At 38.4% G+C, this 12,146-nt stretch overlaps 1 protein-coding gene across 2 annotated transcripts in view; it reads right to left on the bottom strand.

Moving 5' to 3' along the window:
- PNG1 (peptide-N-glycanase 1) overlaps positions 1–12,146 on the bottom strand; it is a 61,456-nt gene that overhangs the window by 35,289 nt on the left and 14,021 nt on the right. For both annotated transcript variants that reach the window (XM_019198189.2, XM_010262472.3), the window contains exons 7-12: positions 8,457–8,570; positions 6,469–6,523; positions 6,274–6,360; positions 457–512; positions 260–319; positions 24–111 (exon numbers count right to left, since the gene is read on the bottom strand). In XM_019198189.2, the coding sequence (XP_019053734.1) occupies positions 24–111; positions 260–319; positions 457–512; positions 6,274–6,360; positions 6,469–6,523; positions 8,457–8,570 (460 nt within the window). The remainder of the gene's footprint in view (positions 1–23; positions 112–259; positions 320–456; positions 513–6,273; positions 6,361–6,468; positions 6,524–8,456; positions 8,571–12,146) is intronic.

Below are 12,146 nucleotides of genomic sequence, written 5' to 3'. Positions count from 1 at the left end.
TACAAGAACTAATATGCAACTACCTCATGCCACTTCCTTGTGTAGCGTTTAGTGATGTCGTGAACTCCATCTTTAGCAATAGCAATTGCATAGCTGAGGTTCTTTTTCCAGCTTTAGAAGAATATTAAATACAACAATTAAAAGAAATAAATTAAAAGAAATAAACTAAAATAAAAAATCAAAGAAACATTCTAGGGCATAGATACAATTGAAGGCATAAATAAGGCCATAATAATTAGATGTGTGGAAAAGAGAGTACCCCTTTTCATATAACAATGGATTGTCATAGACTCCGTCACAAGGATCAAGATGCATCCATCTGTATATACATGTTAGAAAATGACTATGGAAACTACTATCATAAAGTGACAAGTTTGGTTGCATTCATCACACTCAAAATAAATTAGAAAAATCATGAACATAAAAAACAATAGCAGTTTGGTGAATAACATTTACCTTCCCAGAAGATGTGAGAAGCACTCCGTCCAAACATGGTCAGTGAAATCTAAGATCTGGAAATGAAGAACAAGTAGCATTTGATATCACATTTACATATAACGATATTTAAACTTTTGATGGTGAAAAGGCTGGTTAATCCATTTTGGTCTACCCTATCCAGTCTATATTATTAATGTATACTTCCAAGTTTTTTGGCATATTACATGTTTGGCAATGGAAGAACTTATTAAGAGTCAAAGGCATATAATTTTGTAGTTTTTCCTCCTTATTTATTTCTTTCCCACTATTCTACTCTTCTTCCTTTCTTTTCTATACTTTCACTACTTGGTAATTGGTACTAGAGCTGTTACATCAAGGGAGAAGATTCAAATTTTATTTACCGAACAATCTACAATCTGCTGATGTTGTCACACCAAACAGAGTGCTATTATCTGTATGATTGACTATCTCAGTTAATAGTAACTGAGTATTATACCATCTTAGCCCATTTCTAAATAGTTTACCAAGGGTAAAGGTATACAATTCTTTAGTTTTTTTCCCGAATTCCTTGCTCTCCTTTCCATTATCCTACTGTTTCTTCTTTTTTTTCCTATGTTTTGAATCTTTTACTACATGGTAGTAGAGAGCAGGTACATCAGGAGATAATGGTATTTACTGGTTCATCTACCTGCTAATTTTGTCACTTGTCACACTAAACAGTAGTACAATCATCTTTGCTTGACTTTCACACTTGAAATTGATAGAGGACCACATAGGAAGAGGAAGGTACAGATGGGAATGAGTTAAGAAACAGATAATGAACACCCTAGTCATGTGGACTCTTTTCTGGCTTTGTCTAATGCATTGTTACACCTGACAAGATGGACTTGTAATTGAGCTGTGTTTGGATTACTTGTTTCTTCTTTATTGACCCCTTGGTATTATTGGGCTTTGGACTTGATTTCTTGCTTTTATTGCTGCCTCTCTATCATGGGTATACTTGTAATTCACTCTTTTATTTCAGCAGTTACTGCATAAGACAGTGGGACAGCATATAGGCTCCCACAATTGGGTATTTTCACCCAACTATTTTCCTCTCTCCCCTCCTCTCTTCTCTTCTTCCGTATTTTGTGTTCTTTTATTTCATGTTTATTGCTGAATTTTTTTTGTTAAGTATTTTTTGCTGGTTTATTAGACAAGTTGGCATATGATTACTTGTTAGTGTTCTCAGTGTGAAACTCATGGAGTACTTGGATCCAATGTTGTAACACTCGGCCCAGACCAGACGGCCAGACTGTGAAAAATGGGTTAACCACCTGGTTAACTAGAAAAATGGGACATATGGAGCATTCTGGTTTTTAGTCCAGTAAATGTCTCTTTTTTAGAGGTTTTTTGGAGATTGTTTGACTTATTTCTGCTGCCTGAGAAGCAGTCTCAGATATCCTCCCTAAAAATCACAGAAAAATTAAATTGGAAGGTTCAGCTGAAGGCCTGGAAGACATTTTGATTGTGGTGCTTGGGAATCTAACTCTTAACATATTCTTGTAGAGGACAGTTGCAGTTGTAGAGTGAGTAGAGTGTCCTGGAGCAAGCATCCTGGTGTCCTCTTCCATTTTGGCATCAGGGTTGATTCTATCATACATAAGTTTGTGAGGCTTGTAAGCTTGTTTATGTTCTAGTATTTGATTCATCCTAGATCCTTTTCACAGTTAATTTATATTTATTGGAAGCACTTGTGATTGATGGAGGCTTCTAGCGAAGATTCCAACATACCCATGGATCATAATTTCATTACAAAAAGTCTTCGGGAGATCCCTAGTGTATTCATTACCTCTATAAAGTTGGGCAGCACCGACTATTTGGAGTAGGTATAGTATGCCAAAATCTATATTTGGGTTGTGGGAAGCTAGGGTACATCATTGAAAAATCTGCAGAGCTGGTCCCCACTGTTCCACTTCACACACCAAATGGGTCCAAGAGAACTATATGGTGATGTTGTGGCTGGTGAGTTCAACATAACCACACATCACTTGAAATTAGTTTTTGCTGCAAATCAGTTGGAATTATTTGTGGGCTAAAACATCAAAAGAAATCTGGAATCGTGTGGCTGAGACCTATTCTTGGGCATTAAATGTGGCTAAAGCATATCAGCTGAGCGAGATCAATAATCTGAAGGAAGGAGAGAAATCACAGGCATTGTATTTCTCCACACTGAAGTCTGTTTGACAAGAAGTAGAGCACCTGGAGACTGTATAACGAGAAAGCCTCAGAGATGAAATGACTTATAGGAAGTTAGGCTCAGTTTGGAAGCAGTACAAATGCAAATATGTACAGCATAAATACATACAAAATAATACAAAATATAAAGTTCTGCACTCTACATATTTGCATTTGTACTCCTTCCAAACTCAGCCCTAGTATAATGTAACTGGGTGTTTGAATTTCTAGATGAGCTGAATCAAGAAGAGGACATCACCAGACAGTACATTCTCACTAGTGATGGCATCATCCTTTTGCAGGCCTATTTGATTGTAAATGATGACGAGAGCAAAAGTATAACGTTATAGACACCATCTCCTGAATATTCCGCCCATGTTTCCATGAAGCCCAAGGGTTTACTAGCAGCACTACATCTCCTGATTATGCAGCCCATGTTTCTATGATGTTACTGGCACCACCACTAGATTGTGGAGGTGAGGAGAGGAAGGAGGTTCTGTATTACTGTAAAACGCCCAAAACACATGAGGGATATGTGCTAGAAGTGGTGCTACATGGATACTCCAAAACATATGAAGTATCCATGTTGGATACACATCCCACATTGGACACTGACACTCCATGGTACTTCAGGGACACTTCTATGTCATATTTTTCCTTCTCCCATTGCTTATTTGATGGAAATTAATGGTTAATATACACACTAAATGCCATTTTGCCTACAAACTACAAAGTAACAGAGTGGCCCATTGACTACAAACTTTGTACTCCTTTTCTACTGTCTCAGTGAATGACATCATTTCAAACTAGAAGGAAGTGGCAAATTCTGCCCCAGTTAAGAATTTCAGTATTCCTACTTGGTCTCCACCAGATAGGGGATTTAAACTCAACTTTGATGGAAGCAGTTTGGGTAAGCCAGGCATGTCAGGAATAGAAGTATTTAGGGATGAAGAGAGCAAAATGCTGACATTTTATTCTGCCCAATTGGAGTAGGAGATTCCCTAAGAGATGAAACTTTGGCTTTAATTGATGGAGTAAAGAAGGCAAGATCTCTGAACATTGGAAATTTAGTTATTTAAGGGGATTCCAAATTGGTTGTGGGATGGCTACAAAGTGAAGAGGCAAATTTGAGAGTTATGACAGTGGAAGGAAGAAATTCAAATGATTCACACAAAATATGGAAGTGAGAGTTTGATGGGTCAAAAGGAGTGCAAATTCCTTTTCTGATGCTCTTGCTAAACAAGGGGCGGGTAGAGATCAGTTGTTTTGGGCATGGTTGCAAAAAGAAGAAAAGTTGTTTTGGGGAGAGATAAGAGAGTTTATCTCTCTCTGCTTCTGTATCTTTCTTGTACTCTTGAGCTTCATTTCTAATATTAATGACTTTTACAGGTATCAATCAAAAAATAAAAACAGAGATGCCAAAGTGGATAAATTTTATCAAATCTTGGGAGGAAATGTGGTCTGGTCTCCCCAATTTTGAAGGAATTTTCATGACTGGGAAATGGTTAGCGTTATGGGCCTACTACAGATGCTAAGAAACCAGGCTGTTAGAGGTAACCAAGATGATCAATGGACCTAGAAGTGAAATAGAAATGGTGAGTTTTCAGTTAGATCCTTTGCAAGTGACCTAAGATCCCCCAAATAAATGACATTCCCATTTAAGTCAGTGTGGAAAGACAATGTTCCTGTGAAGAGTGATCTGCAGCCTTCCAGGACCTCAATTGCAAAGTGCTTCAAAAAAAAAAGGCACAAGAATTAACAAAGGTGTGCACCTTAGCCAAGCGCAAAGTGCACCAGGAGCACTAGGCACGCACATGTTCAAAGGGGCTATGCCTGGGCCTAGGCAAGGAATCACTGGATACAATTGAATGAATCCTCTGATCCACAATCACCATCTATCTCCAAACTCACTTCTAAGCAATTAGAATTTAACATATGATCTGCCTTCCATGAATGAAAGCCCTTTGGTTTTCTGAAATCAGATTTGGGAGTGCCTCAATCCTCAAAGAGAGAACCTCTGCAATTATTTTATAAAGACTTCCTAGTTCCCACCAAGCTTATGGGCCTAAGGTCTCTTGGATGCGATGAATCTATTGTGTTTGGTATAAGAGCTATAAAGTAGCATTCCCTAGATTTATCTTCCCTCTTTGATAGGACTCCTCAAAGGCCTCCAAAAGTTCCTCCTTTATTATGTCCCAGCACTCTTAAAAGAAAGTCATAGAATAACCATCCATCTACCCATGGGGAATACAAATTTAATTTTATCCAACTAGAATGGTTTCTACAAGAATACAGCTTTGACACTCAATAGACAAGGCCAATCTAGTGTCTCCATTAGGTATTTGGGGCGGGGTGGGGGTTGAATATTGTAAATCAACTTAAGTGGTCCACAAAAATCCTGTTAATCTCCTTTTCTTGTTCAATCACATCATCATTAAACACGAAGTTAGATATCAGATTCTTCTTTTTCTTCCCATTTTCCAGAATGTGAAAGAATTTTGAATTGCCATTTTTTTTATATTCTTGAATTGTCATCCCCTTGTTTAAGCCATTTACATCTCAACATTTGCCTCCAACTCATTTCCCCCCTTTTCAAAATAAGGTCAAATTCATCTTTACCTTTTCTCAAAAAATCTTTCAACCTCCATCTCAAACTACTCTCTTTAGCTGATGCTTGCTTTGAGACCTTCTTCTTGTCAAGTTCCTTTGCACAATAATCTCTACTTTTCTTTCCTCCACTCTCCTAAACACTTCTTTATTCCATTCCTTAATCTTACTTTTAGCTTGGAATGTTTTTATGAAATTTATATCCCTTCCACCTCCCCTCCACCATCTGTTCACACTGCCAAGAGAAATGATATGAGCTACCCACATATTCTCAAGTCAATACAGAAAGGGTCCACAAAAAATACTTCGGTCATCTGACATGATAGCAGTGGTTTAAGATTGGACTAGGCAAAGATTTACAAATAACTCAGACCAATGATCCTCCAATCAGCTGAGAATAAAAAACTGTCTAACTTGGATAAAATGTGATGTTCTTGGAAATTAGACCATGTGAAGTTAGATGGGAAAAGTTCCTTAAGCTCAATATGTAAGCAAGCTGGTTATAGTTAACATCTATGCTTAGTTTGAGGGGGAGTGTTGACAAGATATGCTTGTAATTGAGTTAGGTATTTGGGTTATTTGTTTCTTCTTTATTGATTGCTCAACATTTTTAGGTTTTGGGCCTTTATTTCTTTTTCTTATTTCAGCTGTTCTATCATGGCTATACTTGTAATTCTCTTTTTTATTTCAGCAGTGACTATATAAGACAGTGGAAGAGCACAGCAATTAGGTGTTTTCACCCAACTAATTTCTTCTTTCCTCTTCTCCGTCCATATTTTTTGTTAGTTCATTTCCGGATTATTGCTGAATTTAGCTCAGTCTATTAAGTATTTGTTGCTTGTTTATAAGACAAGGTGCATAAAACCCACTACATTTTAATAAGCCACTTAAAATACACAGAAACACACACACACACAGAGTAAAAGAGTTCTGAGCTTAGATAAGGGAGGTAATAATAAAAGAATAAGCTAAGGCTTTATAAAGTAAAGGTAAAAGAATAAATTGACCTACCAGACGAGCCTCATAACCAAAAGCTCGACAATAGAGTGTAAAGCAATTAGCCCACTCTCCACATCGTCCTCTCCTTGTTTCTACAAGCTGTATAATAGGACAGAAATGATGTGGATCATGAAATAAAGCTTCTCTACCAAAAAAAGTAGACATAAATAACTTCATTGCGTCCACCAGAAAACAAAAACAAAGTACCTTCAGTGGATCATTATACCGTGGAAAACGAGTGACTCTTGAGCAGTTAGTGCACCTGGTTGTTGTCATAAAACTAAACTAAGACATATGGCATAAAAAAAAGCAAAAAAAAAAAGAGCCAGGTAAAATAATAAATGGGGAGAAAGGAATCAGCATTCCAATGCATAATGATAATTGTTTAAACCTACTCAGAAAATAAACAGGAAAAACAAGAAGAGAGAAGAAAAAAGAAAGGAAAAGGTGAAATTTCCCTGCTGATTCACATAGTTGTTTTTGTTATGCATCTTCTTTATCTCTACTCTCCCCCCCCCCCACCCCACCCCAATCACAAAATGTAGATTTCCCTGTAAAATATATTTGACTAGGCCCTGATCCTCCAAAAGAATAAATTTATGATATTTGGAAATTGTAAAAAGTCAGGAAATTTTTCTAAAAACATGGAATTAGTTAATAAACCTTCCTTCAAGGAATCATTAGAAAAGTATAATTGCACATTTAAGGCTCAAAAAACCATAGCAAGCAACTTATGAATAAAATAACGGCAGCCCAGTGCATGAGGCTCCCGCCAATGTGGGGTCTGGGGAAGGACAGATATCACAGCCTTACCCCTGCACATACAGAGAGGCTGTTTCCAAGATTTGAACCCTTGTCACCAAGGTCGCAATGGAGCAACCTAACCCGCGCCAAGGCCCAACCTCTTACAAATCAAATAAAGGAAAAGATTTAATAGGTATCTCTCTCTGTCTCCCTTTTGGTCTTTTAGCCATCTTCTCTTCATTACATTTGTTATTTACTTTTGTCTTTTAGTTAGTATACACTTTGATTAGTTTTTTTATAGTAAAATAAAATTTATTAAAAGAAAAAATAGAGTACAAGAAAGGTGACCAGAAGTACACTTTGATTAGTTTGAGAAGTCTCTTTTTCAGTCATGTGCCTTCTTTTTCTTTTGAATTATAGTGAACTTTTAATTGAATTTCATCAAAATAGTAAGCCAATCATCCAATCACCAAACCTATATCTGTTCTTCTAGGAAAAGATTTTTTAAAAAGTTATAATGGTTTTAATGAAATATCAAAAAGCTTCTAATAATATTCTAAAACTTTAAACCTTAAATATATACTCTATTAGGGATGATCATGGGCCAAGCCTGAGCTGGGTCTGGGCCGAGCCAGGCCTGAGAAATATGGCTGCATGGGCCCAAAAATTTCCAGGCCAGGTCAATGCAGGCATAGGCTGAGATAATCAACCCTATAGTCTATCAATGAAATCTGAAATATCAACAAAATATTGGCACCATATTGGAGATATTAGGGAAAAAAGATTCTTGGAAAATTCCGTATTGCCACCTACCAAAATGGGGAAATTCCACCAAATCTTGCCGATACTGCAACAAAGGGTGATGCCCCTTTGGCTCTCTCACTCCAACACACCCAACAAAAATTCCATAAACTCCAGTTGACTGATCCAAAAAATCCTATCTGAAACTGGGCTCTAATGCCATTTTACCGAGACTAAAACTCCTCCAAGGTTCAGAGCATCCAACCTGAAACCATGAAGCTCAAAGGAGAAAACAATGGACCAGACTTAGAGGAATGTCTAGAATGATCAACCCCCACCTCCAAAGCGTTTTATGTTTATCAAGGAGAGGTTTGCATGCATGACTACAGAAATGACCCTCTGAGATATGGGAAAAAAAGAAAGATGCATATGATAGTGTTATATCTGTACAGCCCCTCTTTTCACAAGATAACCCTTCCCAAACCTTCTATAGTCAAATCTATCAATTGAGTGAAAGAAACCATACACAAAACCTTCATTTTTCTAACAATTTGTGCAAATGATCAAATGGACAGCTTCATAAAAAACAAGGATACACAACAAGGAAACTCAAAGAAGGCAAGCAATTGATCATTCCCAAGTAGAGGAAGGAAATACATGTTTCAACAAGACTATCAAAAGGATGAAATTAACATGTCATTTAATCATACCCATAAATCTCAACTCGAGATGCTCCAAATCGAAGCTCTAAAGGAAGTGGGTCACCCATGCCTCGGGTTGTTGTTTCACTACCACAACCATCACAAGAAGGTGAATTAACCCATCTGCAATATAATAGCAAAAAAGGACATAGAGAGACAAGATTCAGTTCACTAACAAGATGAGATAGAAAAGTACTTATTTTCTAGCAAATGCATAAATGAATAAATCAAGCATGGGAAAGTAGATAAAACAATTCTCTTAATATAATTCCAGTCTAGAACTGACATCAGATGCCACCTGCCACAATAGACAACTATTTTAGAAGTTGGAACCTAGACAATTGATTAATATAAAAGGGACTAAATCACCAGTAAACAGCATAACCATGGGCAGTATCGGCAATCTGTAATCCAAGATATTATACGTCTAAGGAACACAAACAATACAAAATCAAATAAGTAAAGAAAATATTGAAAATCTACAGGCCCATTTGGCACGTCTTTCCGCACGGTCTTTCGGCTGTTTACAAGCCGGGAAGACCGATTTTCGGTCTATTCCCGTTTGGCTCGCAGAAGATCTAGCCGCCAAAAGACGGAGTGCCGAAAAGACGCAAGAAGCCCATTTTGGGCTGATTTCGGGAAGCTTCAAATGAAGCTTTCCGCGTCTTTCACGTTTTATTCTCACACAAAGACATGGAAAGACACACGGAAAGACGTGTGTCTGGCAAACGTGCTTCGGGCTGCTCAGATCTTCATGCAAAAGCTCAATGTGCCTTTTGCATGTCAGAGCTACCAGAAGATCTTCCCAAAAAGACGTGCCAAACGGGCCCTACATCAGTTAGAAAAATGTATCTTTAACGATAATTAAGTGTTCTCATGTCCCTGATTTGATCATTCTTTTTTTTGTTGTAACTGATAAGAATTATTAATTATGAGTAAAAGAATAAAAATGGTATTAGTTATTAATTACAAGCACTTGACCAGCAACCAAAATGCAGTTTTCCCTCACAAGGAAGTCTGGTTAACCAAATCCCTTCCAAAGTTGCATTTCTGATGTGGTCTGTGGTGCTAGACATATGTCTCACTAGATATACTCTCACTAAGTGGGAAACAAAGGAAATTAGGGAGTATTGTACCTGCAGCAGCCACTTGAAACATCTGGAAGGAGAGGAATCAGAGAATATTTCAGGTGCAATGTTGTTCAGTCGATGAGTTACTCAAGAAGATTATAGAAACTATTCACTCTTGATTTGCTGAAATGGATCATTTCAGTAACATATGGCTACCACTACACCCCTTGCATCCCTGAAAACACCTCCAACCCCTGATATTCCCAGGTTACCGGAAGAGCCCCCATCAAAGTTTAACTTCATTCTATTATTTGGAGGAGGTTTCCATTCTATAGAAATTTTGTTTTTCACCATGGCGGAGTATGCTACTTCTTTCCAATTTCTTAAAATACCATTTACTGAGACCAATTGGAAAAGATTCCACTGTTTTTACCTGTTTGTCCTATAGCTATAGTAGTTCGAACCAGGAGAAGAGCATAAGAAGAAGAAGAAGAAGAGAACAGTCGAATCTGATAGCCTAAACCCTATCAGTCAACCCTAATATGGATTAGCCTCTAATTAGTACAAAGACTAAACTACCCCCACTTAACTATGGAACAGGAAGTCTCTATTAAAACTGCCACATAAGCACATAACTTAATAGAAATAAAATGACTAATCTACCCTTATTCGGCTAGCTCTAACACTCCCCCTCAAGCTAGAGAATATATGTCATATAATCCCAGCTTGTTACATATATAGTTCACTCTCCCTGAGCTTAAGCCTTTTGTAAACAAATCTGCCCATTGATCACCTGAGCCCACATGTTCTGTGCTTATCTCTCCAGTAAGGACCTTCTCCCTCACAAAGTGGCAATCAATCTCTATGTGCTTTGTTCTCTCATGAAAAACAGAGTTAGATGAGATGTGGAGTGTAGCTTGATTGCCACAGTACAATTTCATAGGTCTATCCATGGAGAACCCAATTTCTTGTACGAGATTCCTCATCCATACTAATTCACATGTAGTGTGTGCCATGGCTCTCTATTCGGCTTCAGCACTGCTCCTTTCCACAACCGTCTGCTTCTTACTCTTCCATGTCATCCTTGAACAATCATCAATAAAAGTGACAAAATACTTGTAACCATTATAAGACTTTATTTTAATCGGACCCCAAACATTTGAATGAACCAAAGCAAAAGAACTCAACATACGACTATCAACTCCAGGACTAAAGGGAACCCGACGATGTTTCCCATACTAACACGACTCACACTATAAAGACAACAAATGATTCAAAGACAGAACCAATATCTTGAATGCCTTAAGAGATGGATGTCCTATTCGACAATGCCACTATAGAGGAGTGAGTGAAGTCTGAAGTGCAACTGACGATCCACCAGCATCAAGGTAATTCAATCCACTAGCCTCATGCCCCCCACCAATCTTCTTCCCCGTCTTGAGATCCTGAAAAACACAAAAGGAAGGGAAAAATGTAATAGAGCAATTAAGAGTCTTGGTTAATTTACTAACAGACATAAGATTGAATGGAAACTTAGGGACATATAGAACAGGTGATAAAGAAAGAGAAGCCGTGTCAACATTACCAACACCACAGATGGGAGAAGAGGAACCATTGGCAAGGGTAACAGTTTGAGATGTGGAAGTTTCAGAGAGGGAAGAGAACACACCTGGAGTCCCAGTCATGTGATCAGAGGCTCCAGAGTCAATAATCCAGGGAGAGGGTTTGGATGCCAGACAAGCTATACCTGAGTGGGAAAGGGTGGCTGTAGTATGCTGTGAAGTAGCCTGGAGGAACCTCTCATACTCATCACGTGATACACTCACCATCTCCTTCCCAAAAACAAATGTAGATGTGGAAGGTGTTAGATCTGCCTATTGGTTATCACTGACATCAACCCCACCAGCTACTGCATGATTGGCCCATGTAGAAGGAGGGCCATGGAGATCATAACAGAAATTCACCGAATGTCCGTCCCTGCCACAATGGGTACACTTCCTTGTAGAGTTACTTTTTCCTTTACCACGGCCTCCCCTTGAGTCACGACTACCACCACGGCCAAATACGAAACCACCCACGACCTCCTCGGGAGGCATGTCCTCCCCCTCTAAGACCACGTCCACCTACTATGGCTATCACAAATGCTGATCTGTCAGACTGTGTGGGATTCTTTGTAGGTCCCAAAGAAATCCTACGAAGCTGTGCAAAAACTTCCTCAAGTGTAGAAAGAGTAGAGCCTCCCAATATTTGGGCCCTAACTAGTTCATATTCCGATTTCAACCCCACTAAGAACCTAGTGGCATCTAGTTGTTCCCTCTGTTGTTGCTGAACCTTAACATCTGGAGTGAGGGGATGATAGACATTGAGTTCATTTCTGAGGTTCTTCATACTGGCATAGTACTCTTCTAGGGTTTTATTCCCTTGCTGCAAATCGAAATACTCCTGATAGAGCTTATATACCCTTGTAGTATTATCCTGCCCAAAATAAGGCTTCTTGGCATGTTCCCATATGTCCTTAGCTATATCTAAGAACATAAAGTTGGCACTTATTTTGGGTTCCATACTATTCCATAACCATGTCATGATTTGGGCATCTTCCTGTTCCCAGTCATCAAACCCTGAAGAGTCA

The sequence above is a fragment of the Nelumbo nucifera genome, chromosome 7 (genome assembly GCF_055504915.1).
Source record: "Nelumbo nucifera cultivar China Antique chromosome 7, China Antique-T2T, whole genome shotgun sequence".
NCBI lineage: Eukaryota > Viridiplantae > Streptophyta > Magnoliopsida > Proteales > Nelumbonaceae > Nelumbo > Nelumbo nucifera.
Note: the sequence above shows the minus strand (reverse complement) of the source record. Positions and strands in the feature narration are given on the sequence as shown.